At 49.7% G+C, this 23,055-nt stretch overlaps 2 protein-coding genes and 1 non-coding gene across 8 annotated transcripts in view; all 3 read left to right on the top strand.

Annotated features, from left to right (window-relative positions):
• Nup93 (nucleoporin 93) overlaps positions 1-6,367 on the top strand; it is a 103,784-nt gene extending 97,417 nt beyond the window's left edge. For all 3 annotated transcript variants that reach the window (NM_001011925.1, XM_063277858.1, XM_008772282.4), the window contains 5 exons: positions 212-330; positions 934-1,051; positions 1,654-1,737; positions 3,005-3,133; positions 6,099-6,367. In NM_001011925.1, the coding sequence (NP_001011925.1) occupies positions 212-330; positions 934-1,051; positions 1,654-1,737; positions 3,005-3,133; positions 6,099-6,209 (561 nt within the window). In that variant the 3' untranslated portion in view covers positions 6,210-6,367. The remainder of the gene's footprint in view (positions 1-211; positions 331-933; positions 1,052-1,653; positions 1,738-3,004; positions 3,134-6,098) is intronic.
• Positions 6,368-6,512: 145 nt separating this feature from the next.
• Slc12a3 (solute carrier family 12 member 3) overlaps positions 6,513-23,055 on the top strand; it is a 53,415-nt gene continuing 36,872 nt past the window's right edge. For 2 of the 4 annotated variants that reach the window (XM_063278264.1, XM_063278266.1), the window contains exons 1-2: positions 6,513-21,775; positions 22,766-22,909. In XM_063278264.1, coding sequence (XP_063134334.1) covers positions 21,500-21,775; positions 22,766-22,909 — 420 coding nt within the window. In that variant the 5' untranslated portion in view covers positions 6,513-21,499. Of the gene's footprint in view, positions 21,776-22,762; positions 22,910-23,055 lie in introns of all 4 variants that reach the window. The other 2 variants (XM_063278265.1, NM_019345.4) reach the window with 2 other exon arrangements.
• Mir138-2 (microRNA 138-2) lies at positions 16,307-16,388 on the top strand. The gene has a single exon (NR_031884.1). It is a non-coding gene; the product is annotated as a microRNA 138-2 (primary transcript).

Raw genomic sequence — 23,055 nt, 5'->3', positions numbered from 1 at the left:
ATGTGTTGAGGTCTACTTAGGACATAGGAAAACATCCAAGTGGTAGGCAGGCACTCATTGGCTGAGCTGTCCACAGCTGTGTCCTCACAGCTCCATCTCAGGACACAGAACAGTTCCTTCCGCTCATCACCCCAGAAGGTTGCTGGTTTTATTTTGCTTAATTACTTTGTCCTTTTGTTGATTGTTTCCTTAATCTTAAAAATGTAAACAGAATGCGGACAAGGTGCTGGAGCTGATGAACAAGCTGCTAAGCCCTGTGGTCCCACAGATCAGCGCCCCACAGTCTAACAAGGAAAGGCTGAAGAACATGGCCCTCTCCATTGCAGAGCGGTAAGGCCAGGGCCTGCTCAAAGGAGCCAAAGGGGTCAGGTCACTGTGTCCACCCTGCTGTGTGTTCAGCTTCACTAGGCACACAGACAGCGTCCAGAGGTTACACTGATTCACCTTTCAGAGTGTCTTTCAGTGGGGGTGGGGTGGGGTTCCGCTGGTTCTGTACACTGTTACAGAGTCCACCTTGCTCCCCAGTAAAGCTCCTGAGTTCTCAGACTGTTTAACTCCAGAGGAGACTGGGTTTGAGACGCTTTTCCTGTAACAACACAAGACACCCTTTAGCCAGTGAGGCCTCTCACGTAAGCAGTGCTCCTCAGCATTAGCCTTCAGGCTCTTTAGCCATGGGGTCTTCTTCTCCTTCCTAAAGACTTGGCTGCAGAACTGATGGCAGATGTTAGAAAAGCATGCTTTTCTTAGAACGTGTGGGGTAGAGTATTGCCAGATCTACAGTGGTCAGCCCTTCACAACGTCAAAATGAACAGTTTGCCACTTTCCCCCATGCCCGTCCAGAGAGCTCAGGAGGCTGATGTATTCAGGTTAGGATTCTGTGGAAATCCCTCTCCACTCTTGCCCCCCTCAGCACCCCTCTCTCTTGTCTTTCAGGTACAGGGCTCAGGGAATAAGTGCAAATAAGTTTGTGGACTCTACGTTCTATCTCCTCTTGGACCTGATCACCTTTTTTGACGAATATCACAGTGGTCATATTGACAGAGCCTTCGATGTAAGTGTCTGCAAGAGTGTTTGAAGTTACCACCAACATACTGTTAAATGATGAAGACAGGTGTGATCCTGGGCATCTATAGATTTCTGTCTCCACCCCACCCCCTACCACCACTGCCCCAAGCACTTTTCTTTTTTTCTGTCCCATTTAATATAGAAACATGCTTCTGAAAGAAATCTCAGAATTTTAGAATTTAGAATTTAGGGTCTAGAAATTATAAAAATGAAGTTAGTAATAAGTTAGGATCAAAGCTTTAGTTTTGGAGTTTGGGTTTTTTTGGTTTTGGGGTTTTTGTTTGTTTGTTTGTTTTGTTTTGTTTTTTGTTTTTTTGATGTTGGTTCTTTGAGACAGGGTTTCTCTATGTAGCCCTGGCTGTCCTGAAACTCACTATGCAGACTAGGCTGGCCTCGAACTCACAGAGATCCACCTGTCTCTGCCTCCCTCGTGCTGGAGCTAAAGACATGTGCCACTATCAGGATCAAAGCTTTCTGTACAAGAAGATTAGCATTTTCTGTTGTTTTGAACAAGCTGACCATTTGGGGAGGGGCGGGGAGTTGCAATAATGCTGTATCATATGGCTGGTGATGCCTTGTCTGAAACAGATTATCGACCGCTTGAAGCTGGTGCCTCTGAATCAGGAAAGTATGGAAGAAAGGGTGGCTGCCTTCAGAAACTTCAGTGACGAAGTGAGTCTTTCTCTTTTTTCATTTCAGAATTCTGTATATATGTTCCCATGTGCATGAGCACATATGTGTGGGTATGTGTGGAAGCTCACAGAAGATGTCTTCCTCATTTGCTCTCCACTCTATATACTGAGGCAGACCTTGGGGAAGTAGGGTGTAAATCATGGGGTGTATCTCATGCACCCTGTAGAAATACTTAAGTGCTAAAATATCCTCTGGTGTACATGGACAGAGAGAGAATTAAGCCAAACTCACAGGCCAACCAGAACCCTTTTTCTCCAAGAACCTATTGTATGAACGCACAGACCACTAAGAAAGCTGAAATTGGACCCATTCTAGAAAAATCCAGTCTAGGTGGCTACTGTAGTTAGAACTCTCAGAATACATTAAAATAAAAAGCTGGAGGGCAGGTGGCTCACTGGATAAGGTGATGGCAGGAAGAAGGAAGGGTCTGAGTGTGGGTGCCCACTGCCTGGCCAACAGTAGGAGTATAAACATTAGCATGGCAGCACATCTCCATAACCTTGGCACCAGGGCTGGGAGTGGGGCTGCCAGCCAGAATGTGAAGCTGAAGGTTCAGTGAGAGATATTACCAACCACCCCTCCACCCAAGGAGAGGAGCCTGCTATCCCCTCCACCCAAGGAGAGGAGCCTGCTATCCCCTCCACCCAAGGAGAGGAGCCTGCTGTCTCCTCCACCCAAGGAGAGGAGCCTGCTGTCTCCTCCACCCAAGGAGAGGAGCCTGCTATCCCCTCCACCCAAGGAGAGGAGCCTGCTATCAGCCATTGTTTCTGTGCTGCTTCTTACCTTGCCCTAGATACAAGGTTTATTGCATCATAGGCTAAAGTAATATACCAAGCTCTCCCTGTACACTTCCCCATGAAGGGCTAGTGGAGACAGGTAGACAGGCCTGAGGCAGTGGGAAGCTTCAGGGACCTGGGGAGCTGTTACACTAAACGCAGACACTTTGGTCCCGTTATGCTGGCAGCGGAGCCTCCGGGCTCCAGGTGCTGCCTGTACTTTGGCATGATGCTCCACCAGAGTACGTAAGGGAGCAGGGAGAAGGACCAGTGGGCAGCAGCTCCAGGAGTTTGCTGACACTCTGGACATCAGGATGCCACCAGGGACATCACGATGTTCCCTTTTGATTGTAGTTCTCCATTGGCAGCTGTGGGATGAAGCATGACCAGGCAGAGGCCATGCTCCCTCCACCTGTTGCTCCCTCTGTGGACTGGGCCCTTTCCCTTATTCTAGGTGTTTTTCTCTGTAGATCAGGCACAACCTCTCGGAAGTTCTTCTCGCCACCATGAACATCCTGTTCACACAGTTTAAGAGGCTCAAGGGAACAAGCCCATCTTCAGCAACCAGGCCCCAGCGAGTCATCGAAGACCGTGACTCTGTAAGATCCCAGCATTCCTGAGAAATATTGCTGAGAATCCCTTGCTGGTTTGGAATCCCATTTCCTAGTCCTCTTTGACCACGTGAACCTAATCACTCTTTACTTTAGAACTTAGCAGTAGTGTTAACCTTACACAGGAAGCTCCTGGGAGAAATCAAATAGTGGGGTTGCTGCTGCTCTCAAACTAGGGGTGGATGGGGTGGAAATAATGTTGATTTGTTATTGGTTCCATGGGATTTTCTGTTCATTTTAACATGCAAGGTTACTTTGAGTCTTGCTCAGAGGTGAACACTTTCAACAATATTGTATTCTACTTTTTTGATTAGTACATTCTTTAATACAGACCTGACATAGGGAACACTTGTTTGTGCTAGGGCTGGTTCCTCAAAGGATTGGGAGAGTCTGGGTATGACTTCCTGTGGGGCTTCCATCAGTTCCTATGCTCAGTAGTCTAGTGGTTTGGATCCTGGGACTCAACAGCGTATACCGTTGCTTTGATCCATTTAAGCCAAGAGGCAGAACAGACACTGGCTTTTTGTTGTCATTGTTGTTTTGGGACTGGGGGGACAGTTTGTTTAAATTGCCTTAATAGCTATGTTTTACAGTTTTTGCAGACAAGGTCTCACTCAGTCAGCCAGGCTGGTCTTGAACTCCTGATTCTATTGCCTTAGCTTCCTGCATATTAAGATTTCGTGTTTGTGCCACTAGAACCAACTGCCTAGTCTAGTATTTTCATGGGATTTTATGAGCGTTTTCTGCTAACTGAACTTGTTTGGGGGAACCGAGCATGTTAGACAATCATGCCTCCTCTCTCTGAGGTTGTGTGCTGTCCACTTGTACCCTTAGGCACTGTCCCTGATAGAACTTGTAACTGTGAGTAGGGAACAGTGCCTGGGAGTGCTCCATGGAAGTGATCCAGTGGGCCAGTGGTTCTCAACCTTAGTGTTCCTTATGCTGTGGTGACCCCAACCATAAAATAATTTTTGCTGCTACTTTACAGCTGTAATTTTGCTAGTTATGAATTTTAGTATAAATATCTGATATGCAGGATATCTGATATGCAACCCCTGTGAAAGTTGAGAGCCACTGTGCTGGTCCATTGGGACATCAGATACAACTGCCCCTGGGGAGTCTAGAGCCTGTGTCCTGAATGCACCATTGATAGCCCATTCATGCAACCGACCCCTTGCCGGGGGCTCTGTGGCAAAGGAACCTCTGAGCAGTTGTGTGTTTTTATATGTCAGTGGGACCCTGCAGGATGTGCTATAGCCAGCCACTTCCCTCATCTGGAGGGAGCCCTTTCCGCAGACCTTCTGAGCGCAGTGTAGTAGAACACTTGCATAGTGTGCGTGACTTCTCACATCCCATCCCAGCACCGAAAGGGAGAACCGTTGTTATATACATAGCCTACCACTCTGTATTTTCCTCTTCCTCCTCCTCTTCCTCTTCCTCTTCTTCTTTCTCCTCCTCCTCCTCCCCCTCCCTCTCCCCCTCTTCCTCCTCTTCCCCCTCCTTTTTGAGGCTGTGTCTCCCTACATAGTGTGGGCTATCCTGAAATTCACTCTATAGACGAAGTTGGCCTTGAAGTCACAGAGAGCTGCATGCTACTGCCTCCCAAGTTCTGGGATTAAAGTTATGTGCCTTTTTGCCCAGTCTCCTGTCTTTCTCTGAGAGGTGGAGACGGATGACCCTGAGTAGAAGCTTATCCATCAAAGCCACCATCAGTTTCCAGTGTAAGCGCTGCCAAATCCCTTTACCTAACTTTCTCCATAACTCATTGAAGGAAACTGAATCGGCCTGGTAGCCTAGGTGGTTTTGTTTACCTTGAAAGAAATACCATGAGGGTTCTCATCACAGAGTAAGGTTTCTTTTTGTTAGGACATTCAAGGCACCATATACATGACAGTTTATTTCACATCTCAGGTGAAAAGCATCGATGGTCTTTGAGGACCTAGTAGTGACCCTAGAGTTTGCACTAAAGTTTCGATCCTGGCATGTGAAAGTTGAGAGCCAGTGTGCTGGCCACTAGAACCAACTGCCTAGTCTAGTATTTTCATGGGATTTTATGAGCACTTTCTGCTAACTGAACTTGTTTGGAGGAATCGGACATGTTAGACAATCATGCCTCCTCTCTCTGAGGTTGTGTGCTGTCCACTTGTACCCTTAGGCCCTGTAGAGGAGGCATGGCCGTTCCTCTATGATCTGTAGAGGAGGCATGGCCGTTCCTCTATGATCTGGATCGCTTCCTTGCTTGCTAGTACAAGAGGGTTCATCTTAGTATGGGCAGCCTGAGTCACCAGAGCCTGTCTCTCAACCTACCTGACAGGACCCTAAGTCTACTTTGCCCCTCCTAAATTTCTCTCTTCTGTGTTCAGTAATTTATCACTTGGAAATCGGGCTCTCTTTTTTCAGTTACTGGAAAGATTTTTAAATTTGTAGGGCCCTCTTTTTACCCCCTACAACCCAGGAATTTGATAAAATACTGTGTTTTCAGAAAAGTGCCCTATGTCCTAGAGGGAGAGAAGGAGGGAATGGGCAAAAGGGATGGGAAGAGTGGCTGGGATTGCAGGGACATAGCCTGCAGGGTGGCACTGCCAGGGCTCTGTGGGGCACTAGACACTCAGGTCCTTGCAGAGATGACCAGCAGAAGTCAGCTAGGAGAAAGGGAGGCTCAGGAAACTGGAGCAGGTAGGTACCTAAGCTTCAGCCATGTAGAGCTCACCAGGTGTGTTGAGGTGAGGCAGATTTCTGGCCATCTCCAGCGTTTGTTCAGTCAAAAGCTTTGCCACCCTGTGGGTGGGGCCCCTTTGGACAAGTTTTGTTAAAGGGATGTGAAGCTGCAACAGTGTGGCAGTGGAGGCTGAGGCGCTCCTCACACTGAGTGCGCAGCACAGAAGAGCCAGGTGGGTGCCTCGCCCAGCCTGACAGTTAACCAGGTTTCCTGTCTTGACCCCTTTTCTCTCAGCAACTCCGAAGTCAAGCCAGAGCCCTGATTACCTTTGCTGGGATGATACCGTACCGGACGTCTGGGGACACTAATGCCAGGCTGGTGCAGATGGAGGTCCTGATGAATTAAGCGCTGTGTGATGGGGTCTGAGGTTGCACAGTCTATTAGGCATGTGGCCAGCTGGTGTGGGTTTCCAGTTCCGTTTCTGTTGTGTTGTGTTTTGTTTTTTGTATTATGTATTTTTGTCAATACCAATAAATTTCTTTGATTTATATTTCTTTTAAAAATTTTTTCCTTTTTTTTTTCCTTTAAAATTTTAGGTTTTTTTCTTGTTTTGGGGTGTGTGTGTGTGTGTGTGTGTGTGTGTGTGTGTGTGTGTACTTAGGAAATGTTGTCAACAGTTTTGGGGCCAGAGAATGAGAGGCTACATAGGTGTATGAATTTGGCCAATGTGACTTTAAATGATTAAAAAGTTACCCACCATGAGCAAGGAATCACAGCCTTTAGACTCCTGGTCACTCAGGTACCATAGTTCGTACAACAGAGTCACAGCTTTTTCACAAGTATAGTCGAGCGTGAAGCCAACCTCGGGTGGACCAAGTGCTGCTGTGCTCTTGAGTGGCCTTTGAGGTCATCCAGCCCCAAACCACCCCTCATTCCTCAGCAAAGATTCCAGGTGACAGTCTGCTGGCCTGCAGTTCCAGTGGTGGAGCACAGCATGGGCATAGCCTGCTAGGACTGAAGAGCTGCAAGCACCCACCTCACAGTGCAGTAGGGTGAGCCTGCGAGGGCTGACTCCACACTCCCCTCTCATAAGCCCTTTTAAACATCTCTCCTTTGACACTCACTTGATCTACTTAGATCCTCCAAGACTCACAGAAGCAAGTTTGTGGGCTCATTCTGCATGCTTCACACACAGAAACCATTTGGCATCTGCATTCTGGGTATTTGGTCCCTGAGCAGTAGTTGTCGTCTGTTACTGACCCTACTTCTCCTACAGGACCAATAGCCCTGAACTAAACCAGAAAGATCTGAATGAGCATCTGCTCCTGAGTCAGCCAGTTGAGCAAGGCCTGCTCTCTAGGAACACATTTTCCCACGGGTTCCCCCAAAAGGATTTTCCTAGGGAGAAATCTCTTACCACAGGATAGTCATGTCTACATCTTGTCCTTTGAGAAAGGGCTTAATAGATCAATAATGGACATAGATTTCATGATCCATGAAGGGAATTACTTGAGGGTCCTCCAGGTCATGTTCTATCTTCCTTCTTTGGTCTGATCTTGTTGTTGGAGCCCAAAGCTGAGCTTCACTCTGAAGTCACAGAAGGAAAGACCTATAGATGTGTCTGAGCCAGGTCTGCCTCACTTATGCACCCCCAGAGCTGATAGGACGTTCTGAGTGAACTCCAGACATTCATGGCACTTAACCGACTTTCTTTCTTTCTTTTTTTTTTTTTTCCCTCGGAGCTGAGGACCGAACCCAGGGCCTTACGCTTGCTAGGCAAGCGCTCTACCTCTGAGCTAAATCCCCAACCCCCTGACTGTATTTCTTAAATTGGCTCCTTCCCCACAATGTAAGAAGGCTGGAGGTGGTTGTGGCCTCTGGCTTGTCTCTTCCTCTCTCCATGAGAGTCAGTTGTGAGTTTGCCTTTCCTTCATGCAGTCTGGCTGCTTACAGAACTGCACACATGTCCGCCAGAAACCAAACGAGACCAACAGCAAGTAGGAATGAAAAGCAGCTGCTCACACAGTGGTGAGGTTAGTGGCCAGCAGGTTAAGACGTAGTGTAGGGAGACCTTTGTGGGAAGGGTGAGGTACTGTTCCAGAAGAGGCAAACTTCCCACAAGCAAATTACAGCACTTGTTCTACAAGCTGACTCTGTGACTGCATGTGTCTTGCTGGGCCTGTGTAGAGCTGAAACAACCTGAGTTTGCATGGCATGACATCATCAGGTTCTGTTGTTCCCGGAAGCCATGCATGTCCATTGGCTGAATGACTCTGTGGCAGATTATTAGCTTAAGCCATCTTTCCACTCATTTGTTCAGAGAACTAAATCCTTTCCTCATGCATTGTTTGTGATTTCATTGCTTACCTGGAGAAATGAGAAGAAAATGGCTCCTAGAGTGCCTTGTTTTCCACGGCTGAGACTCTAGTCTTAAAATCAAGGATGTTTTGAGACAGACAGGGTTGGAGGCTCATAATTAACTTCCTGGGGACCATACAGGGGAGGTAAGAGTTGAGAGCACCTTTTTGGGGCCTGGAGATTTGATTTCACCTTTTTTTTCTCCCTTAGTTTCTTTCCTTCTGCTCCCAGGTAAACTCGTAACTAAAGTTGGGTAACTTCAAGTGAACAGTGAAGTGGAACTGGGGGACCCTCATAGAGCGAGCCTTCTGGTTTTGCAGTTCCCGAGCTGGGAGGTTCACTGAAGGACTGGAAGCCCCTTCACACCGGAGGCAGAAAGCAGACCCTACTCCTACACCATGTAAACTTAGACTGGAGCGGAAGGAGTTTTGTGGTTACTGCTCATGATGCTTTAGCCCTGTCAGTTTAGGTCCTAGGGTTTAGGATAGTCTAACCAAAGAATTGTGGGACTTCCCACAGTTCCCAGCACTACCTGATTTAAATAACAAAACAAAGGGTGAGTTTGTTCTAGCTTTGGATTTCAGAACTGCCTATTCTAGTTGAGTAAATGCTCCTGGTCCAAACCCTCAAGGTTGACTTAGCTGAATGTGCCAGCCCCTGCCGCCTTAGGCTCCATCCACACCCATGTTCTTCCTTGGGCATCAGAGCCTCTGTCTGCAGTTCATTGGCTATTTCATGGATCTCGCCAGATTCCCGTGAATCCACTCCTGTCTATGCCATTCATGCCTGGATCTTGCTGAATACTATGTCACAAATAGCCCCCGGGTTGGCATGTTGCCCTGAGCATGCTAAAGTGGGGTTGACTGACAAGCTACAGGGTGACGTCCCCAAGACTGAGTACTGTTGCATACTTAGGGGTAGTGTGGGCAGAGACCCAGCATTGCATTGTTCCTGGCATACATTGTTCCTGGCTGCCTTTGCCTTTGAGCATGTTTTTTGGGGGGCACGAGGCAGGTAAAAACATTGGCTCGTGACATTCTCTGACTGGCTGCAGCTCTAGAAAGGGTGTCTAGCTTCAAAGTAAATGTAGCCCTCTGGGGTCCCAGAAGACCCGGCCTAGCCTTTTAGTAGCAAAAGATTGTATGACCTCCTTCACTGGGGACAGGTTTAGCAAATGAACACAGTCACCTCTGGGTTAAAGGTAAGCAGTGAGCGATGACAGCATGAGTTGCAGTTTGTCTGGTGTGCCTCTGTCTCTGCGTCTGCTGACACTCATTACCTGGGGGCCGAGGCCTGGTGGGCTGCTAGGGGCTCTTTGCTGCTTGGACACCCCTCCTTTGCTGCCATTCACACTTGAGAGGTAGCAAAAATGGCAGCAAGATTAGAAAGCAGTAACTGGCCTTCAGGCAGGTTGATTGGGATAACTGGGGACCCCAGAGGTCTTTTCTCCCGTCACCTGCCAGATGTTTGTCCATCAGGAGCTTCAGATGCTGTGTAGAGGGGGAAAGAGGCAAGACAGAGTTAATTCTCAATATGTAACTTCTGCTGGGAATGTGGTGGGCGGATTCTCTATTTTCCTCTTTACCTTTCTGATGTCACTCGTGTTTGTGGGGAGGGAGTGGTGGGGGAGTCAGTGCGTGTTCGTGTGTTCCTTTCCGTGCAGTAACCTGTGTGTTTGCTCTGTTCAGGACGCTTCTTTCACTCCACCCCTGTCTGTTCGGTAAATATTCTCCCATTGTACCATGTGCTACCTTTGTTCCGTTCTTCAGTGGAATGGGAACCCCCTAGCTAAGGCTCCCAGAAGGTAACAGAAGTGCCTCTCCTCGCCTCGGGTAAGGGAGCTCCCCTGCACTCCTGTATGTAAGGCTCCTAAGGCCTACCTGGCCCCTAGTGGGTCTCCAGTCACAGCCACCCACTTCCCTAAGTAGAGGACTTCTGTTCCAGCTCTGAAGTCATTAATAGCCTCAGACCTAGCCCTTTGGCAGCTGGGGAACATCAGACTCAAACTGGTAGACAATAAACGGCATTCGATGACAAAGGCAGCAGGTGGCATTCTGGGGCCGAGGCCCTTCAGGAAGCACTGGGTAGTCCATATCGAGGGCTGGCTGTGTCTTAGCTGACATCAGGAAAGGTGAGCCTGCCCTGGGGACTGGGGTTTATTGGCAGTACCTGCTGTGTGTTTGTAGAGGTTTGGGCTCTGGTGTTCTGCCTGGGGATAGATAAATGACCAGCAGTACAGATTGGTGGTCATGGCTCTTGCTGGGGCCCTTAGCTGAGCAGGTCCCTTGGTGGCAGTCGGCTGATCTTAGAGCCTTGCCCTGTACCCATGGCCTCATACCCCTTCTAAGGCTTCATGATGTCCTCTGAACTCAGCACCTACTGAATGCAGAGTGGCAAGGCAGTGTGTGGCCTTGGAAAGGACGTGGGCGAGTGGGCGGAACCAGACAGAGAAGAAATACTACTGCAGCTGTTTCTTGAAGTGTCTACCTTTTTCATGGAAAAGTTCTGAATCTACCTGTGGTTCCAGCTACTTGGGAAGCATTTACAGGAGGACTTGAGTTTAGCCCAAGGCCAACTAAGACCTTGTCTTTATAAAAAGAAGGGGGGTGCGTTATTGGCCCATCGTGATCGTCAGCTCAGCTTTTCCTTGGAAATGACCAGGTTTCAGCAATAAAAACCCTTGGAAGCAAATGAACTAGTGCTGGAGAGAGAGGCCCAGAGCCTAGGAGCTTCACAGCAGCTCTGTTGGGCGCCATCCCCACTGCTCTGAAGATCGCCGGAAACTTCCTTCTCAGTTGTCCTACGTGTGTCTTTCTCCAGCAGCGCTACACTAGAGGCTTCCTCCTCACCGCCTCTGTCATTCACTCGCTCAGAACGAACGGGATCCTGCCATGAGCCCTTGAGCAAATGGGCTGGCTGCACTTTCAGAAACTTTAAAGCAAACCAATTTCTAAGCCATGGTTGGCTGTGTGCCATGCGGCCCCTTTGGTGGTAACTGCAGCCATCCACGTTTGAAAGCATAAGCTGCCCCTGAGAGGTGTGAGCGACAGAAGAGACACAGTCGAATGAGGCACTCTGGAGAGCAGAGCCCTGGACACAGAGCGTGAGCTGGTAGGGGACATCCTATGCCACAGAGCTACAGTGTGGCAGGGCTCTGGGAAGGGCTGGGAGCTCAGTTCCTCTCTGCTCTGAGACACCTTGCCACAGGGAAAACAGGGGTACCAGCTCCCTCTCCCTCAGCTCCTAGGAAGTCATGCATCCAAGTCACTCACCTACCAGGAGCCATCACTCGAGAGACCCTCATCAGGTAAAAGTTACTTTGCGTCTCTCCTCTCCCTGCCTTGTGGAGGTGGCTCTCAAAGCTGAGAGGGTTTCTCTCTGCTGTTTGGTGTATTTCCTTCACAGCAGGGTTTCACATGGCCTCAGGCAGAACAGCCCTCGTGAAGGTGGGCTTTTCCTTTATTTCTTTTATTTCAAGATGAAAACTTAGGTCACAGCCAGGGAGCAATGTTTTGCTCTTGGAGGACAGACACTGATGTGTCAAGTTCAGCTGGTGGTTTCTAAGTGTCCAGGGACTGCTGATTGGAGATTGGGATTTAACAAATGTTTGAGGGCCTGCACAAGGCCAGACAATTGACTCAGCTCACACTGTGTCCCCAGTTTCCCAGGACATGGCCCTAAAACAAAGTCACTGCACGCTTCGGGGACAAGCAACAGGGAAGGACTGTCCTGCAAGTGAGTCAGTCTCCTGACTGACCTCAAGCCTTCTCTGACCTCCTTGAGCACTAACCGGAAGCCCTGAGGCTATATAGCCTGGGGCAGTTTGTGAAGACAGCCCTGTTTTCTGGAGGATCTAGATGTATATACATAAACTAATGAAATAGGCCCCCAAAAGTGCTATAAGAGGGGATACAGAAGGATGAAGATGGGCTTGGTAGTGCACACCTATAATCTTAGCTATGTAGGCCAAGGCAGGGGGATTGCAATCTGGAGGTCAATCTGGGCCACTAAATGACAGGACCCTGTCTCAAAATATAAAAGCACTGGGGTCGGGTTATCTCATTGGCCAGTGCCTGCTTGCCTCCTCCAGGGCCCTGGGTTCAATCCCAGCACTGCCCTCCAAAAGAGGGGGCAAGATGGAAGGCAGGATTTCTAGAACTGGGGATGGAGGAGCTCTCTGTATATGACATAGATTCAGACCCACAGAGGCAAGCGGAAGGTGTGTGTGGCACCAGGCCAATCCCACCCTGCTCCCACTTCTCATGCTCCAGTGGTGCGGCACGTGCGTTCACGCTTCCTGTGGCTTGAAGCAGCAGAAGCCGGAGGAGAACTTGCCAGAGGTCACAGGCCTCATGTTCGTCCCTTCCCTGGCCAGCCTGGATCACAGGGTACCTGCCTTGTTCAAGAGGTATGTGGGGACCAGGAGGGGAGCGGGGAGGGTGACCCATGAGGCAGAGAGAGAAGTTGGGTAAGTGACTTGAGGAGACACCTGTTAGTGTAAGGCAGTAATTATCACACCGAGGCAGTGAGTTAGCACAAAGCCATTCTGTCTTCAGTATCTAACCAGAAGAAGAGAGATCTCCAGAAGCTGCCTGCAGCGTAAAGGAAAGTTTTGAAAACTTCCAAGTCAGCATTCCTTTAGCCAGAAGAGCCAGCTTTCGGGCTATACTGCCAAACCTCCTCTCAGCTCTAACCCAGCAGCCCCCAGGCCTGATGACACAGGAGGCTCTTAACTGTTGCTCTTGGGGTCTTGCTGCCATCTGACTTGAGGGGCTGGACACTGGCTGGTATGTTTCAGAAGTTTCTCAGGTGATTTTCTTCTAGCAGGATCAGGAAGCGTCTCTCTGACTTGACTGCAGGGAGTGGTGAGGCAGGGGCCTCTCAGCCTCTAACACACGGAGTCCTTTCCCCTGCCCCACAGCACAGCAGCTTGTTCAGAAAAGCCTCTGAGCTGTGTAAAGAAGTAAAATTCAGCTCGGCTAGGAAAAAGTTCACCAGGCCTCAGCCCATTGCTCAGTGTCCCCACCATGGTCAAAGGGACATGACTTTTTTAAATGGCATCAGATGTAAAAAGTTGTCACGTGGGGAACAGGAGTCAAGGTCATGTTTTTAAGATATCACAGGTGAATGAATCTGCTAACTTGAGCTGAATCCCTAAGCCCAAACCCAACATGTCCACCTGCTCCTGCTTTCTTATGCTGTGACAAAGGACTGGGGCCCTCCAAGAGCCTTTCAATGCCTGGAGTGTGAAGTCCAAGCTCTGGGCCAAGAACCCAAGCTCGTTCCCTGAAATCTTGAGCAGTTTCCTATTGGGACTACAAACACTGTCGGACTTGGCCCCAGCCACCATAGATCCAGTTTGGATCCAGTGCCCAGCTCTTCAGACTGAGGTCAGATGTCCTCAGAAACTGTCCTCAGGTGCTAGAGGCCACTGGTAGAGAGTCAGGGACTTGGAGAGCTCAAGGAGATGGGCAGATCATTCAGGTGTCATGCAAGCACCATGCGCTGCACTCCCAGAATTCTCTGAGTATTTTCTAGTTTTGTACCCAGCCTCTCACCTGCAGACATGGCCAACTCTTTTATTGCTTGGCATCTGAGCCGCTCTGTCCAGCTTTTGCCCGCAGCCTACCACTGAAGCAGCTGCTCACCAGAAAGCATGCTGTCAACTAAACAGATTAGTCAAGGAATTTATCTTCGCACACCTGTTTTTCATGTTAACTGAAGAGCTGAGTCCAGAAATACACAAAGCCTTTCTGTTTACAGAACACCGCAAATGTCCTTCAAAGTCCCTGCTTGATGGTCAGCCCGCAGAGGGAGGGTTCTCTCCATTCGTCAGGTGGTGAGACTGACACCCAGGTCTCAAAGTGTTTGTGGCATGGGACCAGATCCCTCTTCTAGTCCCTCTGTGACTCCAGCACCAGGCTTGGCAATAGAGCTAACTGGGTACTGGGCTTTTTTTTTTTTTTTTTTTTAAAGATTTATTTTATTTATTATATATATAAGTACACTGTAGCTGTCTTCAGATACACCAGAAGGGGGCATCAGATCTCTTTACAGATGGTTGTGAGCCACCATGTGGTTGCTGGGAATTGAGCTCATGACCTCTGGAAGAGCAGTCGGGTGCTCTTAACCGCTGAGCCATCTCTCCAGCCCGGGTACTGGGCTTTAAAAGCAACTCTAAGGTGATGTTTCCAAGCTCTTCGTTGCAGGAGCAGGTCATGAGCTTCTGGGGTCCAAAATCTTGAGACCATTAAGTCTATAATCGCAGAATTTGTGAGGTTGAGACAAGAGACTTGCTGCAACTTTGAGGCTAGTGTGGGCTACATAGCAATTACCAGACCAGCAATGTTTCTTTTGCAAGACTGTCTCAAAAATAAGAAAAAGAATTAGGGGTTGGGGGTTTAGCTCAGTGGTAGAGCGCTTGCCTAGCAAGCACAAGACCCTGGGTTCGGTCCCCAGCTCCGAAAAAAAAGAAAAGAAAAGAAAAAGAATTAAAGAAAAAGAATTAGACAGTTTGAGCCTGGTGGTGCACACCTATAACTCCAGCACTTAGAAGGTGGAGGCAGGAAGATCACAAGTTCAAGACCACTCTATCTTAAAGTAAAAAAGGCCACCGTGAGCTACATAGTAAAACCTCATGGGTTGTTTTGTTTTGTTTTGTTTTGTTTTGTTTCGGGGTGCATGTGGTCTAGGCTGGCCTGAATGTACTGTGTAGCTGAGGATAGCCTTGAGCTCCTGATCCTCTGGCTTGTACCTCCTAAATTCTGGGATTACAGACATGGGCAACCACACCCAGTTTGAGATTGCTTTAACAAAACAACAAAAAGCTTATTTAAAACTGAACCCTTGGAGCTTCGCATAGTGGCAGTATTGCAGCCAATGAGGTTTATCCGAGACGAGGCTATTGCTAATAGAAGACTCTTACCAAAAGTGTACCTTTGGAATTCAGATGAGACAAAATGGTCATGTCTTCCTCCATAACCCCCATTTCAAGGGGAAAGTTTGAGGCTAGAAAGCTTTTATAATGAAAGTCTAGACATAAGGGAAGCAAACGGGGCTGAATCACTGGTTCTCTGGCTGTCAGTGGGATGGAGGAATTTACCTGTTACTGGAAACCTGACTTCTCTAGGGTTGCCACTGTGCAGCTGCATGGAGCTCAGACCAGCCCTGCATTGAAAATGCAGCTAAGCCTGCGTGGAGGGCTAAAGGGCTGATGGAGGCTTCCTGCCTTATGAGACAGAAAAGCTAGAAGGAAAGTCAACTCTCACTCGGCCAACAGTAACCATTATCCAGGACTCTACCATTTACCTTGGCTGCCAAGAAGCTCCAAGCTTGGATTGCTGTTTCTCTCTCTCTTCTTTGAGATATTACAAACGCCTTGTAGTTATAGCATCCTTGCCCCAGCCAGAGGAAGCCAGCCCTTTTCTGAACCCATGTAGTATTTTATACAAAGGTTTTATGCTTCTATGCTTTGGTTGTGACTCATGGTTTTGGGTCCCGAGTTGCATGCGTCTGAGGGCACCAACGTACTTTGTTCTGCTTATGCTCCAGAACAGTTGATTAAGCCTAATGCATTGCTCATATCCACGGAGGCCCATGGGGTGGATGGTGGCTAAACAGTTAATCTGTCCATGAAGGAAAAGAAGCCAGGAGTTCTTCCTTCCCTAGATCTTAGCCAGAAGGCCAAGAAACAGCCAGGAGTCCTTTCTTTAAGCATGCAGATGTCTTAATGTCTGCACATTTCCCCTTTGTGCCAGCTGGCCATAGCTTCAAAGCATGCTGGTGTCCAGCTACTCTAACACTGTGCAGGTAGCACAGACACCCTGTGCTCTTCAGGGCCCCATGGGAAACGTGCAGTTCAGCCTATTTCTGGCTTCCCAGAGCTGCTGTAGACCTGATATCTCTGTGCCTTCTCTGTCCCTACACTGGGTAGGATTTGGATCTGTCTCTCGTCCGTGGAGTCATCAAGTCTGTGAGCCCCTAGTGGGCAGGGATCTGACTCCATGTTTGACAACTCTAGACCTCTGCACGGTTCTGGGCCTTCATGGGCAGCTCCTGGTCGGGGAAGACGTCTGCATGAGCTTTCTAACCGACTGGAGCCGGAGGAGCCACGCCCCCAGGAAGAAGCCGCTAATTCCGGTATGGTTGCTGCAGCTGGTGTTGTGAATCAGGCCGACGAGCAACGCATCCTCTTACCCGGCTATTTCACGACACCAGGGTTGCACCCTACCCATCCTCTCCAGGCAAGCCTCGCGGGACCACAGGACACAGGAACTTGGGGACAGGGTGGGTTGGGACAACTGACTGTGAAAGATAATGTCCGGCAGCCCATAGTGTGTCTGTCATACATTTCGCAATCACCTGGGGCCGCTGTGTCTGCCCTCCCCACTGCTCTGCCCAAGCCCATGAAGGCTCAGAGGTATGATCTCAGAGTCAGCTTCCCCAGAGGTTCTAATCCACAGGCAGCAAGAAGGAAGCAGGTAGGCCCAGGGCTCAGAATTGAACTGCTCCCTTGTTCTTGTCTGACCATGCGTGGGCCCTCCCGGCTCCACTCCTTTAGATTACATCACTCAACGGCTGCTCCTGGCACCACAACACCCAGGACAAAAGCAGCTCCTCATCCTGGTATCCAAGGCCCTTCCTGTCAAGAATCCCTACTCATAAACATCTTTGCCCATGGGTTCTCCCACCCCACCCTCCAAAGAAGCCTGGCTTCATACAAAATGCTAATGCCATCATCTCTTGACCTCAGGACTCTCCGCCATTGCCACTTGAAAGTCGGTCTATGAGGCCCCAAGGTTCTCTCTCTCATGTGCACACCCTGCCTGCTTGGCCCTAACACACAGGACTTCCTGCTCTGTTGGAAGCCCAAGCCACATTTTCTCCAGGGCCTTTGCTCCCTTCCTGCCTATCTCCCCCCCCCCCCGCCGCACCCCCCCCCCCACAGTTCCTGCTCACACAGGGGTAGCCAAGCTCAAGATTTGCATCCTCAAAGAGGCCTAGTGGGCCACCTAAGAAAAGCTTTATTTTCTTCATAGCACATATCAGTAAGTGTATTCTGATGATTGCCTGTCTGTTTATTACCGCCTGCCCCCCCCCCCTCTAGAATGTGAGCCCCTGGAGGACAGGGACTTGTCTTGTTTTAGGGAGGATGGGGGCGGGGCTCACTCACACAGAAAACTGTATATGTTAATTACCTAAGAAGTGTGGTGGAATGGGTAGACAGCCCCTTCAGCCTGCTATCCCACCAATTCTCTATTCTTTCAGCCAACCACCCTCCTCCTCTCTCCGTACCCAGCTTTCCTCTCAGCCCCCATCTCCTGTGAGGTCCCCTCCTCTGCCGGTGCTTCATTCTCTGAGCCTCCAGGTTCAGGGCCTGGTATATACAAGGCACTTTTTGGAGGGGACTCTGTGGCCATGAAGATTGCAGGCCTAGGGTAGGGAGGCTGGGAACTGCCCTCCTGTCCTTGTGGCTCAGCCAGAGGATTTTTCTTTTTTTCTGATCTCTGAGTCTGTCTGGTCCCTGGCTAGTCATGGTACAAGTGTGGCTCCCGCCTCGCTGTGGTAATAGTTGAGGCTCATCCAGTGGGGAGACTCTCTCAGAGACACCCCCACCTCACCCCCAGGCAAAACAAACAGAATGGAAACTTCTCGAGCTCCAATCTCAGGACTGTACTCAGAGTAGGGGTCCTATATCTTTTCAGAAACTGGATCCAGGGCGTTCGGCATCCCATCTGTCACGAGCAGTCCATTTTCAGGGTCTGTGCTTTGGCACAAGGTATCAAACAGTTACCAGCTGGCCTACTGATAAGCCCCTCAAGGGATCCAGCCTAAACCTCTTTCCAGAGAGTGCAGTGGGCAGCAGGTTTTGGGAAGCAAACCCACACCCCTTCCAGCTAACAGAAGTGCTTTGCAGAAAGGAAGGGTTTGTGTGCCAAGGTCACTCAGCAATTTCACAGCCTTTTACTCCTGGCTGAAAACCAGCACTGGCCTCTTCTATCCCAAGATCTTTATCTGGAATTTTCCATAGCTGCCAGGGCACAGTGTGTTGGAATGGTGTGGGGATGCTGGGTAGCTGTGATTTTTACCAGGTAGTTGTCGTTTAACACTCGGAAGATAAGATCTGCCCCGAGGGCCATGGACCTGTTGGGGGGTGGTGTGGGGGAGGCTTCACTAATCCCACCACCCATGCCAAGAAGGTAGAAATCTGACCAGGAAGGGTCCCTGGCCCCTGAGTCCTTACTTCAAGCCTTCAGCCCTGCTGGGAGCTGGCAAGGGAAAGGCGTTCATGTGTCCACCTTTAAGTCTTCCTCTGCTCACCGCTTAATGTCCAATAGAGGCAGGATCTGTGCTGTGGGGACCCCCAAAGACCCCTTGCGTGCCCACCTCGAGGTAATCCTGCCAGCCAAGGATTGCCCACCAGGCTTAGCTTTCCTTGGTTCTAGTCTCCTTCACTCTTTCCCTGCACAGCCAAAGCGTTTATTGAGCACCGGCGTGAAAGTCCGGCTGGTCGAGATAATCACTGAAGAATCAATCGTGCGAGGTCCCCGCCTTTGCGGCTGCCTTTCCAAGCAATTGAAGGGAACACTTGCCCCCTCGATGAAAAGGAGCACTGAGGTCTGAGAACTTCTCCATGCTCATAGGATGACGCTGGGACAGTCTCTAACTGGTCCCAGCACTGTCTTCCTAGCTAGACACATCTGTCCTGCTCCCTCTGGCCCAGAGCGCATCTTCCTGTTGGAGGTGCCAGGGTCTGGATGCCTTGGAGCAGGTCCCCTAGGGGATATAGGTAGGCCCTGAGAAATAGGCCGTGGGAGGGAGCAGTGTTTTCCTCCAGTTTCCTCTGGAAGATGCTGGAGCCTGAAACGGAAGCTGAGCCTAAGCGGAGTCCCAGTACTGAGTGGACAGAAGCCTTCTGAACTTTACTCAGCCCAGGCCTCGGTAGGAACAAGGCAGGTAAAAGGCCTCCTCCAGGAAGCCTTCCTGGGCTGTCCACACCTTAACCCTTCACTGGTGACCCACTCCTGCAGCTGTCTGCTTACCTCACAGCTGGTCTGGCCTGTTGCTTCCGGCTGTAGCTTTTCATGAGCTCTTGCTCCACTGTGGCTTCTCCAAGTCCCTGGCTCCCACTGCCAGAGCATGGGGTGCTAGTAAAGGTCTGTTGGACAGCGATGAGAGTTCTCAAACCTTATTTTTAACTTCACAAACTTTATTTTAAGAAATCTTGCGCCAGATGTGGTAGTGCCTGCCTTTCATCCCAGTACTTGGGAGACAGAGGCAAGAGGAACTTGAGTTTGAGTTCGGGTGAGTTTGAGGCCAGCCTGGTCTACAAAGTGAGTTAGAGGACAGCCAGAGCTATTAGCATACAGAGAAACCCTGTCTCGAAAAACAAAAAATATCTTGCAAATAAATAAAAAGCTCCATACCAAATTTAACCATACCCGCAAATCATCACAACTTAATGAACTTCTTCCTATACAGGTAGAATTGGTGTAGAAATGGAAGCTGCAGGCCTTCACATTAATTTACACATTTAGGATCGAATGGATGTTTTGCAATTGTCCCCCATCCAACCCAAAACCAAAACCAAAACAAAACAGAAAAACCGTGACAGTTAGAACTAGGAAAACATTAGCCTTTGTCCCCTTTCCGTGTCCTTGCCTGGTTCAGGCCTTCCCCATCCCTGTATGTTCAGCCTTCCTATGCTCTTTCTTCATGTTATGCTGTACCCACAGGGACTTTGGTTTTTATACATACATAGATGCTTTTGGCTAGATTCCACATGAGGGAGAAGGTGTGGTTTATTTCTGAGATTGTGTGATCTTACCTTATATTCATTCTGAGACCATCCATTTCCTGGAAACATTTAAACTGGATAGCTGAGTGGCATGCGTATATATAATTTATACATACATATATGTGTGTGTATATACATATACATATACATATATACTACATATATATATGTGCATATATATATGTAGATTTATTATCCATTTGTCTGTTGATGGACAAAGTCAATTCCAAATCTTTGTTAGAGTCAATAAAGCAGCAGTAAATACTCACAGTCTTCTCGTATTCTTTTTTTTTTAAAAGATTTATTCATTTATTATATATAAGTACACTGTAGCTGTCTTCAGACACACCAGAAAAGGGCATCAGATCTCTTTACAGATGGTTGTGAGCCACCATGTGGTTGCTGGGAATTGAACTCAGGACCTCTGGAAGAACAGTCGGGGCTCTTAACCACTGAGCCATCTCTCCAGCCCGTCTTCTCGTATTCTTGTAAGAGGCTGCGTCACCTCACTGGGAAGCAAACTGAGAGCAAATTCAGGGCATGTGTCTGAGGGCAGAGGAAGCAGGCTTTAGCGGAGGCCCTAAGCCTCAGGTGATCCAGGGAAAGCCTGGGTGAGCCTTCAGAGTCAAGGCAGGATGTCAGGCTTTTATGGCTCACAGCCATCAGTTACTGAATGCCCAGCCTCCCAGGGAAAGACAGTTCTGGGTGGGGCCATTCATGAAAGGGCTGACTCTGGGGACCCTCACAGCCACAAGTCCACTGCCGTCTTAGAACATATCGAGCATTCACTACTTCATGCATCAAGACCCAGGGTGTCTTTCATACCAGGGCACTGTCCCTGCCATGGATAATAAGAGCCTTCAGGAACACTGCTTCATGGGTCCAGGGAGGAAATCTCTGGACTCTAAACTATGGCCTCCGTAGGCCAGCCTATGAATGCAGAGATCAGATATGGCACTGGGCCTGATTGTCCTAGAGGCCAGTGACCAGGAGCAAACCCTCAAGGTTTGTCAGCCAAGAGGTGGCTGCAGGTCTGGCTTGAGGCCACTGCTCATAATGTATATTGAAATGTATCAGGAGAGACGCTGAGACTGTGAGGGACAGAGACTGGAAGACAGGCTTCCTTTTTGTTATATGCATGTCCTAAGATGACATCCATTCAAACCAGTAAGTAAAATGGAAGAAATACAAGGACTGTTAACCTGCAGTGTAGGTAGGCACTGGCAACAAGGCCTTCTCTGGGTCCTCCCTCACGTCTGCTGCTTCCTAGGCTTAGAAGAGCTGCTGCAGGACTCAGAGATGTGGCTCGTGGCTCTAACCCGGCCCTCCTGCTTCAAAGTGGCCCCTGTATCAAGGATCAGATACATGGGGGCAGGACAGCAGTTGCTACGCTCCGCCTCCCACTCTAGCAGAGACCCTGCTCCTTTGCCATGGGCTGTCTGGATCAAGCTCCCGCCTTCTCCCAGCTGGTGCCCAGCCTATAAAGCCACCCTGAGTGTCCTTGCCCACTCTGTCCCCTCCTTTGACACCCGGAGCCATAATGGCAGAGCTACCCGTGACAGAGATGCCAGGCGATGCTCTGTGCAGTGGGCGCTTCACCATCAGCACGCTGCTGGGGGGTGACGAGCCCCCACCAGCTGCCTGTGACAATAGCCAGCCCAGCCATTTGACCCATGGCAGCACCTTGTACCTACGCACCTTTGGTTACAACACTATAGATGTGGTACCCGCCTACGAACACTACGCTAACAGCGCTCTGCCCGGCGAGCCCCGGAAGGTGCGGCCCACCCTGGCTGACCTGCACTCGTTCCTCAAGGTAAGCAGCAGTTTAAAGACCGGCCGCTTCCCGGCTGTGTGACTTTGGCGTGATTGCCTGGCACATTCTGTCATCTGTGTTGTGAAGATGACTGGGTACCTTCCTCAAGGATCAAGATTCCCAAATTAGGGGCTAGGGATTTAGCTCAGTGGTAGAGCGCTTGCCAAAGGCCCTGGGTTCGGTCCCCAGCTCCAAAAAAAAGAAAAAAAAAGATACCCAAATGAAATAGTGGACAGAGGTGCCATGAAGCTCAGGGGCACACATAATACATATCATCCAGGCCCCCGCAGCCCAAAGATGATAGCGGAGCCTGCTGCTTCTACAAATGCAGGTTGTACACCACTGAGAGAGACTGTGAGTGGGAGGGAGCATGCTGGGCCCCCTCAAATATCAGCTCGCTGGCTTCTCTGTCTGGGAGGCTGGAGGGTCTAATTCCTGTCACCTCACGGTTTCACCGACAGTTGCATGGTTCTGGATCTGGGGCTTTGCTAACCTCTAACACTCTTCCGTGTTTCAAAGCTACCTCAGAAGGGGCCAAACAAGACCCCTTGTTTGAATAGGAATGCTGAGATGAGATGCTGGGAAGAAGGGGAAGAAGGCCCCAGAGTGGGCTGTGGGATAGGTGGCCCCAGAGTCAGTAGGGATAGGAAACCCAAGACTGCCATGCTGGGGGGGTCCAGGCCTGGTTCAGTCTATCTGTGCCAGAGACCCAGTGTGTGACATGGGACATACTGTTTCACCTTCCATCCTGTCCCTTCTTAGACTGCGGGCTTGTCACATCTCAGCCCTCTGCCCCAGATGGGGAGGAGCCTCCCTGAGCAGAAGCACACTCTGCTCTCTCTGGTGTTTCTCCAAGCTTCAAGCAGCATTGTGCGCAAGGCTCTGTCCAGGGGCTGCCTGTGTGGCAAAGTGAGGCAGGCAGGACTGAATACAGACACCCAGCCCCCAACCCCATTTCCTGACTCCTACCGGTCTCTGGGCCCCCAGCAGGAAGGTAGCCACCTGCATGCCCTGGCCTTTGATGGACGGCCAGGCCATGAGCTGACTGATGGACTTGTGGAAGACGAGACAGGCGCCAACAGCGAGAAGAGCCCTGGAGAACCTGTGCGTTTCGGCTGGGTCAAGGGAGTGATGGTGAGTGGCTGTGGACTGGGGTGTGATGTCTAGACAGGGAAGAGGTAGAGCCCCATTCAGCCTCAGCTTTGACTCCCAGGCCCTAGCGAGCAGTTTAGACTTTGGGCTCAGTTTCCCCATAAGCAGTGACATCATATTTGGTGTAG

The sequence above is a fragment of the Rattus norvegicus genome, chromosome 19 (assembly GCF_036323735.1).
Source record: "Rattus norvegicus strain BN/NHsdMcwi chromosome 19, GRCr8, whole genome shotgun sequence".
NCBI lineage: Eukaryota > Metazoa > Chordata > Mammalia > Rodentia > Muridae > Rattus > Rattus norvegicus.
The sequence above is the reverse complement of the archived record's forward strand: the minus strand, read 5'-3'. Positions and strand labels throughout refer to the sequence as shown.